The sequence below is a fragment of the Python bivittatus genome, unplaced genomic scaffold (genome assembly GCF_059951505.1).
Source record: "Python bivittatus isolate LINGU-HERP-01145 unplaced genomic scaffold, Pbiv_v1 ctg000670_np1212, whole genome shotgun sequence".
Classification (NCBI taxonomy): domain Eukaryota; kingdom Metazoa; phylum Chordata; class Lepidosauria; order Squamata; family Pythonidae; genus Python; species Python bivittatus.
This window is the reverse complement of record NW_028277094.1, coordinates 3272228-3294230: the sequence shown is the minus strand read 5'-3', so window position 1 is coordinate 3294230 and position 22003 is coordinate 3272228. Positions and strand designations below refer to the sequence as shown.

At 43.6% G+C, this 22003-nt stretch overlaps 1 protein-coding gene and 1 long non-coding RNA gene across 2 annotated transcripts; one reads left to right on the top strand and one right to left on the bottom strand.

Annotated features, from left to right (window-relative positions):
* Positions 1–2660: 2660 nt before the first annotated feature.
* On the bottom strand, positions 2661–14400 carry LOC148214425 (uncharacterized). The gene is made up of 3 exons (XR_015798099.1): positions 7402–14400; positions 4960–5737; positions 2661–3272 (listed from the first exon to the last, which is right to left on the bottom strand). It is a non-coding gene; the product is annotated as an uncharacterized LOC148214425 (long non-coding RNA).
* TNMD (tenomodulin) lies at positions 7867–20981 on the top strand. The gene is made up of 7 exons (XM_088151775.1): positions 7867–7967; positions 8126–8260; positions 14848–14988; positions 15571–15672; positions 17637–17790; positions 19682–19851; positions 20772–20981. The coding sequence occupies exons 1-7, from the start codon at positions 7920–7922 to the stop codon at positions 20979–20981; spliced, it is 960 nt and encodes a 319-aa protein (XP_088007901.1). The 5' UTR covers positions 7867–7919.
* Positions 20982–22003: the final 1022 nt, after the last annotated feature.

Genomic DNA, 22003 nt, shown 5'->3' with positions numbered 1-22003 from the left:
GTGAACAAAGATGGAGTGTCTTTTCCTTCTTCTTTTTTTTTAAGTCAAAGAAAGAAAGGAAAAAGTATCTTGCACTCAGTCGGGTAAATGCAACACTATTCTAGACAGGGCACTAAAAGACTCCAAGACCGCCTTGCTGATGGCCCATCAACAGCCAGAATCACTTTTCATAATTACACTTCCACTCTGTTGCAAAGTAAACACAGCATTAATAGAGCCAGATAAATCATCCCCCCACCAAAAGAAAGTGGAGAGGAAACAGCCTCAACTCATAACCCTTCCCCAAAGTGCAGCCGTTTGCCAGCTTGCAATCCCTCACCCTAAAAGGTTCGTTTCATAAAAAATCACGAAGCTGCTATAAAGGAGACATCCAAGAGATGATGAAAGCCAAACCCATGGGAGTGACTTGATTGGTCTCCGGTCCTTCATTCACACATTCAGGGGGCAGGATAGAGTTTCCAACAGATACAGCGAGTCCTCACTTAGCAACAATAACTGGGGCCAGAACTCTGTTGCTAAGTGCCCTGGTCGCTAAGCAGAAAACCACATGAGCACGAGAGGCTTATGTTATCACTTCCCCTTTGGTCGTTAAGCGAGGCATCATGTGACTACGACTTGCGAATTCACTTCCATGTTCTCCATTAATTTCAGCCAGTTGGGAAGCTCACAAATGGCAATCACGTAACCGCAGGATACTGCGATGGTCGTAAATGCAAGGATTGGTCACGAAGGGTTTTTTTTTTTACACCATCATAACTTTGAACAGTCGTTAAATGAAGAAGTTGGTAAGCAAGGACTACCTGTAATGCCAAAAGGTGAAAGGAAGGCAGTAAGAACAGGGAGCAGGATTTAACCACTATCCTCTTGGCTGGATTCATTCCTAGGGGTACAAGAAAACTTTTCAGGAAGAGGTTCTGTTCTGAGCGACTGTAGTTTTCACATTTGGCAGGGCTCTTGAACCTGCCATGGTTGCCAGATGTGCTACCATAAATGACTTGGAGCTTCTCTCCTTCTTTCACACCCACCAGAAACAGGCAAAAAAAACCCTGGCCCTCCAAAGGTTGCTGAAACACAAAACCAGCAACTCCAACGAGCATAGGTGAAAAGTGCCAGGAATTACAGTCCAACAATCTATGGAGAGCCACAAGTGATAACTTCTTGATTCTACATCCTGGGGATGGGAAAAAAATAGAAGTTGCTTGTTCAATTTGTACTTTTTAGGGACTCTTAGAGCACGCGTGTGGACTTTCAGTCATGGGTGACCATACTGTAGCCAATGAAATCAATTTCTGATCCCCAGAATGTTTTTGTTTTGTTTTTTAAGTCCAAGCAGAGAGTGGCGAAATAAATATGGTGTTTTAAGGGTTCCTTGCCAGCAAAAAACACCAGCATCTGCTCGCAGCCAGTCTGACGTTGGCCAATGATTAGCAATTACCAGCAGAAAACAAGCTGACTGGGCTGGCAGGTCTGTTTTTTTGCCAGTAAGCAAGGAACATGTGCTTTCACAGCATCAGAGCATGACCAGTGACATCCCTACACCAGCCCTGCCCTGTGGCAGCATCAGGGCACAGGCACATAAAGAGGGGGCTTGCACCGTGACATTACTGCAGGAAGGGGCTTGCCATAACTCAGTTGGTTGCAGAGGTCCCCCTTCCAATCCTTAGCCAAATTTCAAAAACACTCTGCAAACATCAGAACAGACCACTGGCACCCAATTCCGCAGCCAGCAGGCAAGGAAGCCGCCTGGAACTGGCTTTTCACAGCCTAGTAAGCCACTTTTTGCTTAACTGTTTGTTACAGAACACGCCACATTTGGCTTGGTTCAAGCCACACAGGAGACCAAACCGAACAAACTGCACAATGACCCAATGCGCTCGGTAAATCCAGACAGAGAAGGCTGAGAATCTTCCCATCCCCAAAACAAAAACATCAGACTTTAACCTTGCAGCCTCTGGATGCTCTGGGAATGCAATTCCTCAAGTTCCCAGGGACTTTGAGGACTCCCATCTCAATGTCTGAGGGCAGAAATAAGGGTTTTCTCTGGTTTTATAAGAGCAGGAGGCAAGGCTGAAAATAGCAAGCCAACCTCCGTGCAGGACCAATAGGGTGGAATTTGTAGAAAAGAGACCTTTTAAAGAGCATTTGTTGGAGGCCACACCTAAAACATTGGGGGCTGTATGTGCCTCTGGATCCCGAGGTTGCACGTCTTTACAGCAAGCTGTAACCTCAAAAGGATGGTGACCCGTGATTTAAATCTTCCGAGACAGCTGAAGCCCAGGCAACTCTCTTCTCTCCCGCTTAACTCCTGATGATTTTCCCCAGCACCATGCAAAAGTCCACGTCTGCTTGCATATAAGCACTGCACACATGAACTGTTCTCCTCTGCACGCCCAGCGATCACATCTAATCTCCTTAGCTCTGCACTGACCTATTGTTGATGCCAACTAGTAGTAATCGGTCCCTGCAGACTATTTATCTGCAAGTGCTGATAGGGCAGAAAGCAGCTTTTCCACACCATTACAACGGGCATTAACAATCTCAGCCAGTGGGGGAGAAACATCTCCCACCATTATTTAAACAGAAGCCTGAACAGGGGCTGCCTACCCATCTGCTTTTGGGGACACAATGAGAGCCAGAAGACTCCAGGTTGGACCATGCCGTGTATCCATCATGCGCCGTTATGCGCAGTTCCATCCAAATTCGATAGGCTGGTCGGCTTTGGAGAACCAGGGTAGAGTGGTGGTTCAGTTTGGACTAGAAGCAAGGAGACTCGGGTTTTAATCTCTAGATTTATATAGAAATTGCATACAGAATTACAGTATGTAGGCTATAGCAATTGCTTAAATAAATAAATACATAAATAATCTGCCCTCAGCCATGCCAACTCACTGGGTGATGATGGACTAGCTGTTTCCTCTTAGCCCAACTATCTCACAGGAGGTAGGAAAAACAGGTCTGGTACTGTGCTTAAATATGAGGGCATCCCAGACCAAAATACAAATACTGAAACATACGTTTACCGAAGAAGGACTGCTTTTTTAAAACAGCAACAACAAAAACAACCTCTTCCCAGTAGGAGAATTCTGTCACGTAGCATTTGAATATAACAAAACACGGTTCATCGTCAGGCTGCTCAGGCAGGGATTCGTCTTCTTAATCACCATGGAAAGTAACCTGGACAAGATGGGGGGGTTTCACTGATTGGTTTCCAGGGTATGTTTCTGGTACAGCCTGGTGTAGAGGTTGAGGTGCTGGACTAGGAGTGAGGAAATCTGGAGAGAGAGAAAGAAGTCTGGGCTGTCTGTCTGATTTATTGTTTTTAGCTGTTTTTATGTTTTCTTCTAGTTTTGTACACCGCCCAGATACATAGATCGTCATGGAGAAAATCTATCTATGTGGTTACTAGGAGTTGAAAACAACTTGATAGCACATAACAAATCAGTCATGCCACCGAGAGTCTACTAGAGTTTGGCGGCCAATATAAATAAATAAATAAATGTGTGAGAAAGAAACTTAAAATCACCTCACCTTGATCTTATTTAGTATAGGAGAGGACAGAGAGAAACTTGGAAAGGCTTTCAAGATTCAGTTATTCTACCTTACTCCAGGTAGTCCTTGCTTAGCAGTTGCCTCATTTAACAGCCATTTGAAGTGATAACGGTGTAAAAAAAAAAAAAAAGCTTTGCGACCAATCCTTGCATTTACGACCGTCACAGCATCCCGGGTCACATGATCCCCATTTGCGTGCTTCCCAACCGGCTTGTGACAAGCAGAGTTGATGGGGAATGCAGAAGTAAAATCACAAGTCGCGGTCACGTGATGTCTTGCTTAATGACCAAAGGGGAAGCAACGTCAAACATCCATCATGGTCATATGATTTTCCGGCTAGCAACCATGGGGGCTTAGCGATGGAGTTGCCAGTTCCATTTGTAGTCGCTAAGCAAGGACTACCTGTAGCATAAAGAGCATTCTTACCAAGCCTTTTCTAAACCTAGCCTATCTCAAATGGCTGGCATTCCCACAGTTTTGGAGAAATGGGAGAAAAAAACTGAAAAAAGCAAACCAGACTATGCACTGGGCCTACAGGTAGATGCTTCTCTGTAAAAAAAGGGCCCTTCAAAACAACAGCTTTTGCCCATCTGCTCTATTGACGTATCAGCCTGGCAACCTCCCCAACCCGATGGCCTCTAGACAGGCAGGAATTGTGTAGGAAGATGGTCTTCCTCAAGGGGGAAGACAGGCATCTTCTCCACCTGCCTCCTTTTCTCTCTGCCATCCCGTCTTCCTTGTTCCCAGCTTCGTGTCCAGTGGCCTTCCCGTAAAACTCATGACCAGATCTTGCAGTCACGGCCACTGTTAATGTGTGCTGCATTTACAATAATTAGGCCTATCCATGCTGATTTTTATCAAAATGACCAACAAGAATTCTCTCTTCTCAGTAGATGGGGAAGGGAAGAACGCCTGCTTTTTTTAATTGTTCGACTCTTTGCAGAGATGAAACACGCAGGAAAATATATGCCATCATTTTGTTTTATGGCAACATCCCTTCTGGGAAATGGCTGCCAGCCACTCAGAAAGGAGACCAACCATCCGGGAAAACAGGAAGTTTTAATTCCGTTTTTGCAGCTTAAGCAAAGGTTATCGTGAGCAAAGCCTCTGTCAAGCAGCAAAGAGAGACCACACAGTTTACAGTAATCACAGAATCTGGATTTGTCTTCTCATGGCCTCAGGGGAACTTTCTCTTAGCCTAGGCATTCTCCAAATGTGGGGCCTGGGACCCCCAGGATTCCCCCCAGTCTCTGAGGACACCCAATTTGGGGAAGAGGGCTTTATAGCAGAGATTTAGCAACCTCAGCCAAAGTCCATGGATACCTTACTTTGTTCCAACCACAACCAACACAATCTGACTGAAATGTATTGTTAGATGGGTCAAAGATTTGAAGCAAAGAAACCACATACCTGAGAATGAAAATGTTTAATGCAGTAAGGAGCTTCTTAAGCAAAGCCACCGTCATCATTCAGAAATGAAGAGTGGTTCCTCTCTAGGCAAAAAAGCAAAGCCCATGGGACACAGTACTGAAGACCAGAAGATCATTTCAGGCGTTGTTCCTATAACAGCCTCAGACAGATGTTAGGTCTCCAAACCCCACCTAGTGCTCAGCTTTAGATATTTCTGAGAATCTTCCTCACAGAGAGCTATTACTGAGTGGCACGCATACTCCCAAGGAGACCTCTGCTTTGGGGCCTTCCATAGGCACATACACATCACGTGACTCCCTAGGATTGTAATCTCCCATACCAGCACTCTCTAGAACTAGGGAGGAATCCACTCAGGATCCAGTGGATCACTTAATAACTGCTTCAGAAGAGACCCTCTTGATATCTCTTACTCTCAGGATCCTACCTGTGAGTGTTGAATCTTTCTTGAAAGAAGAAAGGGAAAAGGGAAGGTTCCCATTCATCCCTCCTTATGCCCAGTTTTAGCACCACTCCCAACCAGTATATAGGCCCCAATGGATTCCATTCATGGAGGATGAACTTCCACAGGTTTGCCTTATTGAGCCAAACTCCCAAGAACTTCAAACTGGAACCCATACACACATTAGATTTTCATCTGCTATGGAGTCTTTGCTTCCTTTCATGGAGCGTAGTCATTCTCTGCTAACAGCAGGATCTTTTTGGAGGTGACTCCCAAGAAATATCTCTATGTCAGTTGCAGCTGGGCATTTTCTTAAATCTATGTAAATAAATAAACAAATATATCTGATCTTTATGCCTTCAACCTTCCAGATATTCACACAATTCTCCCCGTTCTACATAGTTTTAAACTAGGAGTTGCAGAGGGTGGCAATGATATCTGTGCTTCTAATTATCAACAAATAGTTCTTGCAAGCTGTGGTTTTCTGAAAAGCAGCCTATGAGTTGTGCAAAGCAATTAAAACCACTACCTTTTTCATCTACAGCCCAAGGCTATGTTGGCAGGAGATCTTGAGAAGTCCTACGCATCTGGAGAATACCAAGTTAAGATGACTTCTGAAGCATTCTTAGAAATCCCATACGGCATAATCCTCTCACTTCCGTTAAGGATTATGGCTGCCAATCAACGGATTAGCAAATGTTATCCTTGAACATTCTCAAAAATACAGTGAAGTTGGGCGGGGCGCCTCTGCATAAGTTGGAAAGGTTGACCAGAAATTCCTACTTGCTGTTTCGCCACAGACCAGCAGATGACAGCAACAACACACCAGTCAGGTTTGTTCTGCCCTGATTCCAGCACAGAAGAAATAACCATTTCAAAGAATGTCCTAGCCACTAGCCAGGTCTCAATCGGTATTACTAACAAGCGTTCTTCTAGCCTTCCCTCAAGACAGTAAAAGATAATTCAATAAACAAACACTTGTGCTTAAGATCTCTTTAAAGCTTGTGGTTATTGATTTATGGCAATCTTGGTATCTTCCAAACATGTTGGAACTACAGCTGCCAGATGCTGATTAAGAATTGCAACGCCAATACTTATGCGAGGCACCATCCTGAAGAAGCTGCCTTGAAGTCCTGCACTGGTTTTAAAACAGTGTTGCAGGATAATGAGCAGTGGGGCTCTATTTGGGCTCATGAATAGCTTTAGTTCATTATGAAAATCAAAGCAGCAGCTGTAGCAGAATTCTCACACAGGTTGATTTGTGGGTGTCAGAGGGAAAACTCTTCCACCACCTCATCCTACATGGAGACAACCTTCAGGAATAGCACAAGTGGGCAATTTGAGACTTTGGACTGTTACAAAAGGCGCTGAGGAATGTATTTAAAGGTCATGATGACTCTTGCTTTATTTCAAAATGGGGCAAGCAAGCGGTGCTGTTTTCTATGGCCCCAGATGCAAAGGCGTCCACAGGATTGGGTCAAAAAAAATCAAGATGGTGGCCACAATAGTGTGATCAAAGCTCCACCCGTTTTTTATGTGTGGTGCACATGCAAAGCAGGCATAGCTTTGATTGCACCATTGCAGTCACCGCCTTGACTTTTTGACCACCCCCCTCCCCAGAGGTCTTGCTCTACTCTGTCACAACCTTAGTTAACTGGAGAAGCGGCCTAGTTTCTCTCCCTCAGTCAAGCCCAACTCTTGGGACATTCATTGATACTTCCATGCAGTTTTGTTTATCATTGTCTTCTTCTGGCATTTTTCTAACTTCCTAGTCTAGCTTGTACATACATATACAAACACACGAATTTTAAAAATAAAATGCCCAATTACTCAGGAGCATTATTTTAGCCCATCCGTAAGTTCTGAATCAATCCATCTAGCTGGCCAGCAGAGTAGATGTCACACCTCCTTCTGAAGTGTACCTATTGCTTAATGTAGATAGAATATGAGCTCTCCTGGTAACAAATCATGATTATGCTCACCAAGGTTGATGGGAGTCAAAGAAGGGGAAGCTGGATTAGGTGGGTAGATAGGATGAAAGAGGTGATTGAAATGTCCTTGGGAGAGCTTTCAAGTTCCTACTCAAGGCAAGTCAGGATGGTGAGCATTTGCTATCAGGATTCCAGCCAGACCAGAAGACACCTAACCAAATCACTGCCAAGAAAAAAAAAAAAAACAGAAGGAATTAGCACTGGAAATAAAATGGCAATCTCTTTCCAGTGTCAGGCGTCAGGCTCGTCAGGAGGGTCAGTTCAGAGAAGAAACAGAGCATCATTGTCTCCCTTCTGAAACGTATCCTCTCCTGCGAGCTTGCAGACCTGGCTGTTGCAATGCCACATTTAGCACAGCCAGCTGGAGGGAGAGAAAAGGGGAGCCCTCCGCTCTGCTCTGCTCACGCAGGGAGCCAAAGGCATCGTGACTCCACCCGTCCCAGCAGTCTCACCCATCCCACTCTCTGTGACATACAAAAGGGAATGTTTGACACTGAAGGGGAAGCAGCATGGGGAAGGAGCTCCACAAGGGGTCCCAAGAATTCTGCAGGCAAGATGTAAGTCAATTCCTTTACTCTTTGGGGGGGGGGGAGTGTTGGTGTGCGTGCCCCCAAAAAGCAATTGTTTGGTCTTTCTGCAAGCGTGTGCCCCACATTGTGTGACTTGCCTTCCACTTGTCTTTCTTACTGATCTCCCTCCCCCTTCTGTTTACCAGGCAGATGCTTCTCTTGCCAAGAAGGGGTTCAACAAAAGACTCCAGATTTGGGGGGTGTTAATCTTCATTCTGCTCCTCTCCCTCACCTTGACAATTCTGGGAGTCTCCTATTTTTGGAAACCTGCTCCAAAAAAGGTAAGTTTTATTCTCAGGATTATATTTAATGGATGTTTATTTTTAAAAAAGCAATCTGGTATTTCCATCGCACCCTTTAGAAAGACACAGAGAAACTTGTCAAAGCTTATGCTGGGCTGCAGTCTCTTTGGGCAATGGGATCTTAGCCGTGGAAAGGCTGCGACATCTTTCAGAGCACGGGCCGCGCACTTCATTGTGAGAAGTTGCTTTCCATTTTGTTGCAATTGACTTGCCAAGAATTAGTGGAGAAATCCACTCCATCACTACATGAAAGAAGCAGCTTGTTCAGGAAAGTGGTTGATCACCAGCCATTTCATATTGTACTTTAAGGGCTTTGCGACGGAAAGGGCTGAGAATTTGCCATATTGCATTCAGTCATTTTATGAAATGATTGTGAGAGCTACTTTCTGCCACCCCCAAAAAATTATATAAAAAGCACAGTGACCATGTTTGTGCAAAACAATAAACCAAAGTGTCAGAAATATCGACTTTGTTTCTTACCCCACTAGTGCCATTGTGGGATATGGTGGTTAAGGAATTGGACTTGCCTAGAAAGACCTGGGTTCTAGTCCGCCCTCAGCCACAGAAACTCCCTGGGTGACCGTGAACCAGTCATTCTTGGTGAGCCTACCTCACAGGATGGTTTTTGCAGAGAAAATTGAACAATGGAATACTATATACCCTCCTTTGAGCTCCCAAAGGAAAGGTGAGATAAATCTAACAAATAATTAAATAAAATAAATAAACAATCCAGATCTTTCTTTTGGAAGGGTTGGGCTAAAATACTGTAGTGAGTGAAGAGGATGGCCTTGATGGACAGAGAGAAGATCCACTATCAAGACAACAATTAGATAAATGAGGCTTGAGCCAGACCAAGAAAGTGGTTTATGAAAATGCCTCAGACAGTTCTTCCTGCCTTAATTCTCATGAAGATAAAAGAGAGAGGAAAGGAAGCACATTCAGACCTGCAAGATTCTGTTACTACAAGTAGTTCATATTTAGCAACCACAATTGGGACTGGCAAATCAGTTGTTAAGCAAAGTGGTCGCTAAGTGAAACCATGACTGTGCTTACGATCTGATTTCAACTTTCCTTTTCTTTACAGACCTGTGAAGGGCATAAATGCAAGGAGTGGTCATAAAATTACTTTTTCATCACTATGTAACTGTGAACGGTCACTAAACGAGGACTACCTATATAGTTGCTCTACTGAAAGTAGCTTTAGGTCCACAGAGTGTCTTTTTCTTAATCTGGTCTGCCTTATAAGGCTGACAAGTATTAACAACCTATCCATTCAGGCCCCTGAAAAGAGCAAGCCATCACTTCTCTGCCAGGTGAAGAGGAGAAAAAGAGACAATGAAAGAAATGGAAGGTGGAAAGAAAAGATGGTGCAAGAAGGAGAGGGAAAAAAGGGGCACCAGAATGAAAGAAAATGGGTAGGGCTGCCTACTCTGGGCTCTGATCCCACCCATTGCTGCAGCTCCATTCATTTTTTTTTTAAAGTAAGCATTTTAGAAAATAATATAAATCAGGAACATGAAAGGTGTATAAAAAGAATAAAAGAGTAGAATACAATAGTACAAGACAAGTAAGTAAAAACAGGATCTAAAATTTGGAGGTTAGAGTTTTTCAATATAACCTTAGTTACTTATAAATTTATGATATATGTTATATTACTTATTAAAGGCACATCTAAAGACCACTAGTAAGTCTGGTTACTGGTTAATATCTGGTTAACTTGGCATAGATCACTAACTAGAATTGTAGGCTATAGCAAATTAAATCAACATTAGGAATCCAATTTCTTATAAAATTGAAGTATAAACTCTAAACGTAGGAAATCCCAAATTTAGGATGTACTACAAACTCATAGAGTAAATAATTATCCAGGAATGGTTTCCAGTTAGACCTGAATCAGATTTCATTTTTAAATACGAAGTTATTTTCGACATCAAATGTACCGTAGTCCCATAACTTAATTAGCCATTTTTCCACAGAAGAACACCCTTTCCAATATATGCGCCCACGCCCAATATACACATCCTGACAGATTATTTCTGAAGCAATACAACTCTTGGTTAAAAAAACAAAAGGAAGCCACCCAAGACCCTAATAGGTTTGGAAGCGAAAGTTCTTCTGGAGCTCATTCTCAACTTAGTTCTGCTACCATTTGTAAAGACAGCAGAAGAATGTCCACCAGCCAAGAGCTGCCTCTGTTGGTTCACTGTCCAACAGTAGCATCTGTTTGCAATAAGCTGCCTGCTGTTCAGGAGGTAGATCTGCAGAAGACATTTTCATTCCAGACTCCTGCAGCCCCAGTGATGTTGCTGGAAAGAAGAGAATGCATTGGGAACTTGGTGTGCTCACGTAGGGGCCAGCAAATCAAAAAAGATCTTAGGATATAGAAAAGTTTGCATATGCATCCTCAAGCAGGATTAACAGTTACCTGATCCTCTTTTATTTATTCATTAGCATCAATATACTGGACTTGTTGTCCTGGCTGGACCATCATCAGCCTCTCCGGATCTAGAAGGTTGAGATATAAATCATGACCTAAAGTGTCTCCTGTAATTGCATGTCCCAAATACCATGTTTTCTTCTTATTAGAATCATTAACTCATATTGTACACAGCATACCCCTTTCCAATTTCCCACATGTTGTCTTCTTTCACAAAAGAGTTCAACATTTCATACAAATCCAGGAAATTAGGTGGTTCAGGAATACATGGTTAAGCTAAGCATATCATTGCAAATGTGGGTATTGGTTTCAAAGATGGGACACTCTTTGCTCTCCAAATATTGTTGAATGCTAACTCCAATCACCAGCCAGCTGTCAGGGATAATAGGAGCTGTGGTGCAACATCTAGAAGTCCAGCTCTTGCCCCCTGCTTTAAATCATCCAAGTGGAACAAATGCTCACTTCTCAGCATCAGGAAACAACTGTTTGTCCAGCCATCTGTAGCACCTTCCAAGAAAAACAAATTGCATCAAAGTCTGGTTTCAAATGTCGTTTTAGCAAACTCAGAAAAAAAAAAGACAGCAGCACAAACATTTTGAAAGGAAAATCACTTTCATCCTTGTCCCAAAAAGCAAATACTGTATAGGGGGAAGGGGAGGAACTTCATACTTTCTTCTGAAGAATGGTGGACATGGGCCAGTATGCTGAAGTCAAGGGCAGGACAAAGATATCCACCATTAACCAAGATGTGTTTCATTTCAGGCTTCTTCCATTTACCTTAGTTACCCTGTAACATCTGTAAGGCAATAAGCACCAGTGGTTTGCACATGGAAGGTACTGAATCACATTGCTCTGAAATACAGGCCTCGTTCACATATCACAGGAAGATACCGTATTACATTCTTAATCATAATTCATTGAATAAGCCCCAACTGGGCTAATTTTGCACAACGTCCTATGCCATAAACTGCAGTAACAAAGGACAGTGGCTTGGTTCACACAGCATGCAAAGCCAGAATCAAAGTGTTATGGGTTAGGGTGTTGTACGAACCAGACTCTGATGAAGCAGTGGACACATGTTCATTCCCACTATCTGCCTTGCAACTCCTGCAAGAGAGTAAGAGTCAGAACCAAGGTAGCTTGGACTTTCTCTCCAAAAGCAGTGGTCCAGGAAGACTCTACAAATTTGGTGGAGCTAGGAATCAGCAGTTCCTAACATTTTATTTATTTTAAAAGATTTGTACGGCCACTCATCTAAAAACACAACATTGGGCAGCTCATAACAACAATAAAACCCAGAGCTATAAAAATCATAAAACCATAAAATCAAAACAACACATGTCCTTGGGATGCCCCACAACCAACTCCAGACATCCTCACTTTACTCCAATGCCTGGGTAAGAAGCCATGTCTAGATGGCCTTCTGAAAGGTTAAAAGGGTGGGGGCCTGCCAAATCACCAGAGGGGAGGGGGTTCCATAAGGTAGGGGCAGTCATGGAAAAAGCACACTTCCAAAGTCCCATTAGATGGCAAATTTCAGGGAAGGGACCTGGAGCATGCCCACCCTATCTGATCTGGTAGGACAGGCAGATACTCTCAGGGAGAGGTGGTCCCACAAATTATTTGGTCCCATGTTACATAGGGCTTTAAAGGTGATAACCAGTACCTTGAATTGCATCCAGAAGGAAACTGGGAGCCAGTGCAGCTCACGCAACAGAGGTATAACATGGGTGAACATAGAAACACCCAACACCATGCGCGCTGCTGCATTCTGGACTATATGTTCATGTCCACATCTGCAGCCCATTCTTTCCAGCAAAACCAGATCAGCCTTGACTTGTGCAGGTTCTGGCTTTTCTTCCTCCAGAGTCACTCCATTCCGTAAATCTGGGGTGGACCTTTTCCAGGACAAGAGCAGCATGTCCTGTGAGTGGCATGTCACAGTCTTCAGAAAGGCAAGCAGAGCCGGGAACATTGGATCCAGGATAATAAATCTGTTTTCGTTTTAATTTCTATTTAATTAGAATTGAACTAAACTAATTAAATCTCATTAATATGACAACTCCCTGTGCATTTCATCATCTTCCCTTTCTGATGCATTAAACATGACAATTTGGGGAGAACTTTAAGAGGTCCCTGGGGGCTTTAGCTGTGTGACCATGCCATAAACAAATTTCCCGCTGCTCAGGATAACTGCAAAACAATGCTATGAATATTTCAACTTTATTGCCTCAGAACCAAATAGGGTTTGTACAAAACTGTTCTTCTCGCAGCTTATATCTCTCTTCTCAGAGCTTGGCCATAATTCTGCCTTAGCAGAACCCAAACTCTCTTCTCAAAAGAAAAAGAATCAAATGGGACAGCTAGCCAAAAATGTAACCAAAAAATAGTTCCTTGCATACAGATTGGAATTTCAAGATCTTTTTCCAGTCTGTCTTCAGATGCCACTAGGTCTGGTCTGCAGTACAATCTGTCCTTGGAGATTATCTAATGAGGCAGCCTACTGCTCTTTTCCAAGAATCCACCTTCAACTTTCCATACTGTGAAATCTATTGGTGTGAAGTATCAAGCATTCGCTAATGGGGCAAAGGCTGCAATTCTGATAAAAATGATGCCAGTCTGAATCTAGTGAAAGTGTAGAATCTTTATTTTCTTCCTTCCTCTTTTCCTTCCTCTTCCTGGTATCCTGCTCAGTTCGAAATGGTTCTGAGTGGCTTATGTCAAGCAACCAAAAAAAACCCCATTAAAATAAAAGCATAACAAATGACACAATATCCCCGCAGGCGTAAGTTAACTTTTATTGTCCTCCAATGCTTTTGTGAAGAGTCATGGCTTCAGGTCTCTTCAGAAGTCCAACAAGAAAGGGATGGTCCAACAAGGTGTTCCACAGAATGGAAGTGTGGAACTTGCTGAGGCTGAGAAAGAAAAGCAAGTATTTCAAATATCACTAATGAAGAACAGGAAGATGTTTCAGTGTCAGGTGCATCTGAGAAAAGGGCAGTTCTTCAGTTTTGCATTCTAGGAAAAAGAGGTTCAAACAATTCACAGAGACCCTGCCTTAATGAATTCACTTATAAACAGGAGTTTTGCTTATTAGTTTTCAAGGTCCTGTATCTGGTTTTTTCCCCGTGATTGTAAACCCGATTAATAAAATGCTATGTAATTCTGGCATCTGTGGTTATGCTCTACTGTTGACGATGGAGTCATCAGGGAGAAGGCTCAGCTATGGGGTCCCTGCAGATGGCATTCCCTCAGTGATGGGACCCTTCACCAGCCTTGTCTCCAGCTCCTCCTGGACAGGCTGAATCAGCCCAGAACAGACGGTCTCAAGGGCATCCAGGCCCTGACTCTTCTCTGGTGTATCTTTGCAGGAATGCATCTTGGAAGATAGTATTTGTTTGAGAGATTTCTTTCTTTCCTATTCTCTCTCAGAGCTCAGCCAGGACTCAGACTGCTCCCACTACAGCTTGGGAAAAACTGCAGTAGGTAACTGGGTCCTCTTTTTTTTTTTTACTCAGAATTTCACAGCTAATTAATTGCCCTGCTCTCTATCCCTCTCAGCCAGCTTGGCTCAATGGGCCTATCTTGGCATTCCAGAAAGCCATGGAAGATCCAGAAGCAGAGCTGGGGAACCTAAGATCCTCCAGGACAGTACTTCTCAACCTTGGCCATTTTAAGATGTGTGGACTTCAACTCCCAGAATTCCCCAGCCAGCTGGGAGTTGAAGTCCACACATCTTAAAATGGCCAAGGTTGAGAAACACTGCTCCAGAAGGTGCTGCCCTACAACCCCCAGAACCCTCAACTAGCAGATGAGGAATGCTGGAGTGATCCTTTAGCAACGTCTGAAAGGTCACAGCTTACTGTCGCCTGTCTAAAGAATGAAGCCAAAATCATTCTGGGATGAAGTCATAGATGAAATCATTGTATTCTGCTCTGGGATGCATAGAAAGAGGGTGAGTCTATACATTATACAGCCATGGTTTGTTTTCACCACGTCTTGTTCAGAAAGCCACCATTGGCAGGATGCACATAGCACAATAACCCCAAACCAAACCATGTCAAGGCTTAGTGTGATGTGTGAACCACCATTGCACGGAATTCATACTCTCCCAAATCTGTTGTTTCAGATTTATGAATTGGAGCATATTTTTCTCAGCAACATGGAAAAACAGAAGATATTACTGAAGATAGATCCCCTCACCTGGACAGAGACCTTTCAGACTGGAAAGGGTAGTGAGGAAATCCTCGAAATACATGATTTTAAGAACGTACGTATAGCCATTTCCCAGGGGTATAGCTAGGCCAAGCTGGTTCACATCTTGGGCTATACTCTGATGAGTTGAATAAGCCATGCTGGTTTAAAGACAAAAATGCAAGCTATCAGTTTTCTACACCAAATAAAATAAATTGGCCGGGTTTACGTTATTGCGCTAAGCCGATAAACTACATTACAGCTTACTTCCATCTGTGAACCCAGCAAGTCTGAGTCAAACCTGGAATTTCTTGATTCATAGCAGTCTCTCCTAGCTAATATGCAATGCCTGTTGGTTAAAAAACAAGTCAGCAGGAAGGAAAAAGTGCTCATTATAACACAAGGCATTGAAGCAAAGAACCCACAGTAAACGTACATGGTGCTTTTTATTTACTTTACACTCAGATGGCAAATCAGAGGCCTATAGAAATATTTATAGACTGCTGAAAATGTTTGCTCCTCCATGCCCCATTTTACTGCCACTGAAAATGGATATATCCATTCCTGAATTAGAGTAATCGCGGGCTTGCAGATTTACCTCTGTTGCGTCCATTTCCTCCCCCACCTTTACCTGGTTATATTTTTGCTTTCCTTGCAGGGTATAACTGTCCTCTTTTTCATGGGTGATCCCAAATGCTTTATCCAAAACCAGATTAAAGGGATACCAGAAACCTCTCATATGGAAATGGAGGAGCCCGAGGTATGCAGAAGGAAAGAATGTGCTGAATTGAATAAAGACTCTGGCCGGCTGGGAGATTTATAGCAGCTTGGAAACGGGCAGAGCGAGAGTAATCCCATTGGTTTTTAAATCACTCACAGACCAGACAGATATATTCAACATATGCTAAAGCTAAACTGAGTCTTCGCTAAAAACAAGGCAGACGGAATCAACCGTAAGGCCAAAAGTAGCCCAGCTTAGAGGATGGTAACCATGAAAGAATAAGTGAAGTATCATTCACGTGCCATTAATCAGTTTTCAATCCTGCGGTTGGACTTACTGCCTTCCATTTTTCCAGCCATCCCAGTCTTTTCCAATGATGCCTGCCTTCACACTTTGTGTGAAAACATCTAAGTTTTAGCTTCGTTATTGGTCTTCCAATGAACAGTCTGGTTTCATTCCAGCTAGAGTTGAACGATGGGTTCTTCTTGTGGCCCAGAGTATTTGCACCTCAGACATTTCCTCCACCCCTCGTGGCTATTTTTCTTTCTTTTAGCCTTTCTGATGGTTCAGCTTGTGCAGCTAGTTGTAACAACAGGGAGAACCATGGCCTTGACCATACGTACCTTTGCTGTCAGCGTGATACCTCTGCACTTTAACAGTTAGTTTACATGTGTTATCTGCATTTAATTAATTACATTTCTGCAGTGAATTAAATAAAATCAAATTAATTGCTGGCCTGGCCCCAGGTTTTAGAGTGTAATTCCCTACGTGCCTTTCAAATGGCAGATGTTAAGCTGAGCCAGATCAGAAAGCAAGAACTACACAGAGTTCAGTAAGGGATCTTTAATGCTCTTCTGCAGTAAATACAGAATCTTGGAAAGGAAAAGAGAATTTCCCCAGCCTTATAGGGAGTTCATGAAGGCAGAGTCTTTCTGAAGGATTTGAAATGCTTCCTCCCAGGTTTCTTGTCACCTGGGCTGAGTTGCCATTTATGAGACTCACCTTCTGTCCCTTGATTGTCTCATGTCTACTCTCCCTTCCATTCCTTTCCCAGCCTCCCCCAAGTGTGGTTCTCAGCATGGACAACATTTGTGAATCTGAGAGTCCGGTTCATTTTCTTCCCAGAATGAATGCTCTGAGACACAAAAGGTGGTTCAAAGTAATTCAGCTTTACAATGCTGGGAACTCTGTCCTATTATTTCTTCATTCCAATAGCAAATTCAATGCTAGTCAGAATGGAGTCAAACAAAACAGGCACAGACCTTTTAGGGAAGGAAAGACGCACTGCAACTTTTTCTTATCATTTCTATCCATCAATAAACAGCCATGATAGTTAAATGCAACTTCCATATTCACAAAGATGTGCAAATACTTTCAGGTTTGAACCATTTTTTAGAGTTCAATCCCATCCCCCATTTCAAGTTCAAAATGCCTCATTGTGAGAACAAAACAGCTCTGAGTGCAAAATGGGCTACTTCAATCATTTCAGAAGCGTTTTGAGCTTGAAACCCGTCTGTTCCAATCTCAAAACACTTCCACAGTGATCCAAACATCCTGTTTCACACTCAAATTGGTGTATCAAATCTGAAAGGGTTTCAGTTCAAGCTGTTTTGCATGTTTCTTGTGTTACACATATGAATAGTAAATTGAGGGGTCAGAAAAAAGAATATTTTTGTATTCCTGCAAGAATCTCTTTTCGCTGGCTGTGAGATACTTGGTTAAATGCATCTTCAATTCTCATCTTTGCTGACGATTAAGCAAGAATTACTGGGCTATCTTGTCTAGAGAATGTCTGCTTGTTCTTGTTTCGATTTTTCTTTCTGTTTTGGGGCTAATGGACCAAGAAAGCACAATATCATCTTTTGTGAATGTGGCACACTTCAGTTTTTCATCCAGAAAAAAAGAATTGTACTCCAGATAGAAAAACCTGGATGGGAAAGATCTGGATCAAAGTGTTGCACCAGCATCATAAATTTGGCATGAGAATCTGTCCTGTCTTGCAGGCAGAGGAAACAGCAGCCACCTATTTTGAGCAATCTGTGCTCTGGGTTCCTGGAGAGAAGCCAGTTGAAAATAAAGATTTTCTGAAGGATTCCAAGATGTTTGACCTCTGCAAAAACGTTACTGCATACTGGATCCATCCAACCCTGCTAAGAGGTGAGGCTGTCTTCTCTCAATGCCATTGCAGTGCCAGAACTTCATCCTTTGAATCCAGGACCTCAGGGAGCATTTTCTAACACTTGCATCTGGCATGCGTGCCCCATTAGAGCAGCCCCTCTATCTGGCCCACATGTCGATTCTGGCAGATTGAAGTTACAGTACAGTTACATTGTAGTGCCCAGCCAGGCCTCCATCCTCTTAGCACCTCATCTGCCTTTTCTTACCAGCTTTCATGAATTAAAAATCAAGCAGAGACCGGTGTGGCCCCTTTGCAGAGTAACACATTTTATTAAAAGGCATAATTTTCATACTTACGTATCTGCCTTTTCATGAGCTTATGCCTTTTAATAAAATATGTTAGTCTGCAAAGGGGCCACCAGACTCCTCCCGATTTTGGGCTATCATGAGCAACGCAGCTCTCCTCCTACGATAAAGACCCATTCTTTAGACGAAAACAAAAGGCAAGCTTCTGAAATGTGAAAAGGGCTCCTCCAGATTCACTGAAAGCAGGAAACAGCTGGGCAGTATTTGCTTTTACAAAATTGCCCCGTAGACAATCTGAGCCATTGCTGTCCTGCAGCCAACTAGAGCTAGCATTAAAATGATGATCGCCCACCGTTCTTAAGCCATATAGTGCTTTGCTTCTATGCCTGTGGCTCAGCGTGTTGCATGTCCTCAGCTATCGGTTGCCAACCAAATTTAATGACATAGTATAATGTGTGAACTTGACCAATTGGGGCTTAGTCAACAAACCACAGCTAACAAGCCACACCTTGGCACTACAAGTAATCCAACCAACGTTGGCAACCAATGGCTGAGTTCACACAACACACTAAACCACATGCTAATGAGCTTTTACTGGGCGTGCTTCTTAAATGCCTACTTCAAGGGTGTACAAACTGTTGGGGATCGAGGCCTGCATAGGGCTTAAGGTGGGCGGAACAAGAATAACAACTGGATGGGCGGGGGGAGGAGTGTCCACAGGGTATGATCAAAAAAGTCAAGGTGGTAGCCAGAATGGTGCAACTGAAGCTCTGCCCATTGCAGTGTGCATAAAAATGGGCAGAGTTTTGATCACACATTGTGGCCAACCTCTTGACTTTGTTCACCACACTCTGTGGACACCTCTGGCTGGGGGACTGGCTTCACCTAAATCCCCCCTCCATTTTTCTGGTCAAATGGTATAGCCCAGGTGGTTCAAACAAGGAGCCTTCCTGCCCCACCTCCTCAAGCCTTTAGGGCTAGCTGCGGGCTTGTGTAGTTCAAAGCAAAAAGTGGGAGATCACTGTAGAAATCCCATTCATTTGTTGAAAAGCAGGTGGGCTTCAAAACAAGATAGCTTCCCTTTTTTCACACTCTCCCACTTCATGGCCATGTTTGCAGAACACATCGACCCATAGCTAAATGGACTATGTTGTACTTATTTAATACTATTTCCTGGATTTGCCTAACACATTGAATCGTAAATATCACGACTGAGTTCATGCCATGTTAGCAGTCAGATAGGTAGTTTGTGTGGTTCAAACCCCACCTAATAGCTTAAAATCACCAAGTTTAAGGGTAACTTACTGAAACCTGTTAAGATGTGAGACTGACAAGGGCAGAGACAGACACCCCAGCTACCCCTGATGGTACTGTGATCTCTGTGAATTGCTTGGAAAGATTTTAAGAGGCAAATCTGCCAGAAATATTTTAAGTGCAGCACGGTTTTGCATCATTAAGCCGGCAACACTTTCAATCGTATTTTGAACTGGCATTTGGAATCATTGGAGAGCTGGACGAGCTTATGCAAGTCGAAATTAAATCCAGAAGCAGCAGAAATGCTCTTGCTTAAGAAGCTGACCAGTCTATGAACAGAAGCTGAGTGACTGTTCCCCTCCACCCCTAGATCCCGACATTCTTGATTTTGAAAAGGGAAGCGAGGATCTGGTTCCTAGGGATGAGCAAAACCAAGCAGATGGTCAGCAGGAAAGCCGGTCCTCAAGCAAGGAAGAAAGTCAGGGCCCCAAACGCCATGCTCGGCAGCTCACCGAAGAAGATCTCCCAGTGAACGACTACGTAAGTCTTTGGAATTGAAAAACCAGGCTGTTGTCAAAATGGAACTTTTGGACCGAGCCTCCTACCGAGGGGAATTTTCAGCAATCTTTTCCATACAGCTGGAAGTCCTGCTCCCTCAGTTAAGCAGCCCCCAGCAGCCCTTGGAAAGCATGCTAAATATTCCTTGCTTAAAGCATTGTGAAATCTGAAAGAACTCAGAGGATGGGAGAGGCCAGAGTAGCAAAAGAAGAGTGCTGTGAATTTGCACCAGAAAGGAAGAGGAGGAGAGGGAATGAGTAGAAGGGGGAAGAAGAGGGTTGAGAGGCTCAACATGGGATGGTTATGGCTGTTGCGTCCTGCACTTGCCAGAAACCTGCTACTGACATGGGACAGAGGTAGCATTGTGGTGACCCAAGAGGGACACTGCCTTAGAGCAGATCCAGTTATCTGCCTGGAAGCTCAGTCTTCCCTCTCCTGACTTGTTGGGCTCTCTAGCTAGTCTTGGGCAGAGTAGATCTATTCCATCACCCAGGCCCTCCTACATGCGAAGCAGGAGCAACAACTAAGATGTAGTCCCAGGGACTGGGCTAACACGTGGCCATTAAATCATTGTGAAACTTGCTTGGCTTCACCAATGAGCAACCCATGAATGCAAGCCTCCAAAGCAAGAATCAGAGAAGTGGCATTATGGGAACCCTGTCGCTATACCCTGGTTCACACTCTGTGTTTCTTTAACCACAGTGTATTGATTGGCTTAGCACTTTGTGCAACCTCAGCCGAAGACTGTCTTGTGGATTAGTGCTTGGTGGGAATTGATCAGCATGTTCCCTAGGACAATGTTATGGTCCCATCCTTGGGCAAGTCAACTTCTAGCTTCTGCTGGTGAACAAAATCGGGCACTTGTTCCAAACTCCCTAACCTTCCTCCTTTGCCATCTCTAGACCGAGAACGGCCTCGAGTTCCATCCCCTTTGGGATGAGAGAGGATACTGCTGTGCCCGCTGCCGTCGTGCCCACCGATACTGCCGCAGGATATGTGAGCCGCTCCTAGGGTACTATCCCTACCCTTACTGCTATCAAGGAGGGCGGGTGATCTGCCGTATAATCATGCCTTGCAACTGGTGGATAGCACGGATGTTAGGGCGAGTGTAAGGACGCTCAGTCCCAAAGTAGTAGTAATAAGCTGAGCACAGCACGAGATCCATTCTGACCATCTCCCTGTAGACATTTCTGGGCTTGTAATTCTCTTAAAGACCATTAGCACAATGTATGGGTAGATTTCTGCTAGAGTCACTTGGGTGGCCTAGATGCAATTATCTCCTGATAATTGCCTCTTTCTGCACTTTTCCAAAACTCTATCCTTTTTGCAAGCCATTTCTCCAGATTATATTCTTCTGCGCCTTTGCCCCTCTTATGCATGATTCGGTGTAAACTTTTCTGCAGTGTACTTGAACTGATGCATATTTTTTGAGCAGTAAAAATATAGCACGGTCTAAGTGGAGGTTTTGGATGCAAGCATAGTCTATTTTAGACTGGTTCACAAATGGCAAACCAAGGTGGTCCCTATAAAAAATGAAATTAAAGGCCATCCAAGGTCTCCCGATATTGCCAAAGCTAGAATCAAATGTTGCATCGTGTAGCTGAAAAAAAGGAAATCTATTCCTCCAGCATGCTCCTCAAAAGCCACAAGAGGGCATTCTTTATCAAGAAATAAACAGTATTAGTTCAATGTCAGAAGAGGAGCTAGAAGTACAATCTGCCAAGTATGCCCCAAACGGTGCTTTTGCGGCTTCAACAGGATCCTTACTTTTTAACACACACCCCGAAAAATGAAGAAAACCCCAGAGATCTGCAAATTAATTTCAGCAACTCAGAGCATATGTCCCAAATATATTCAAGCAGTCCTCGTTTAGCGACCACAATTGGGACCGGCAATGTGGTCATTAAGCGAAGTGGTTGCTAAATGAAACCACGACTGTGCTTACAATCTTATTTCAGCTCTCCTTGGCTTTATAGACCTGCAAAGGTTGTAAATGTGAGGATTGGTCACAAAGTTACTTTTCCATCATGCTCGTAACTGCAAACAGTTGCTATACAAGGCAGTCGCTAAACGAGGACTATCTGTATCCAGTTGATATATGTTTGAGCGATCAGAAGGTCAAGGCAAAAAACAC

Coding starts and splice junctions, on each gene's coding strand:
- TNMD (XM_088151775.1), top strand. CDS start 7,920: ATGGGGAAGGAGCTCCACAAGGGGTCCCAAGAATTCTGCAGGCAAGAT. Junction 17,791..19,681: donor CCATCCAACCCTGCTAAGAG/GTGAGGCTGTCT, acceptor CTCCACCCCTAG/ATCCCGACATTCTTGATTTT. Junction 19,852..20,771: donor ATCTCCCAGTGAACGACTAC/GTAAGTCTTTGG, acceptor TGCCATCTCTAG/ACCGAGAACGGCCTCGAGTT.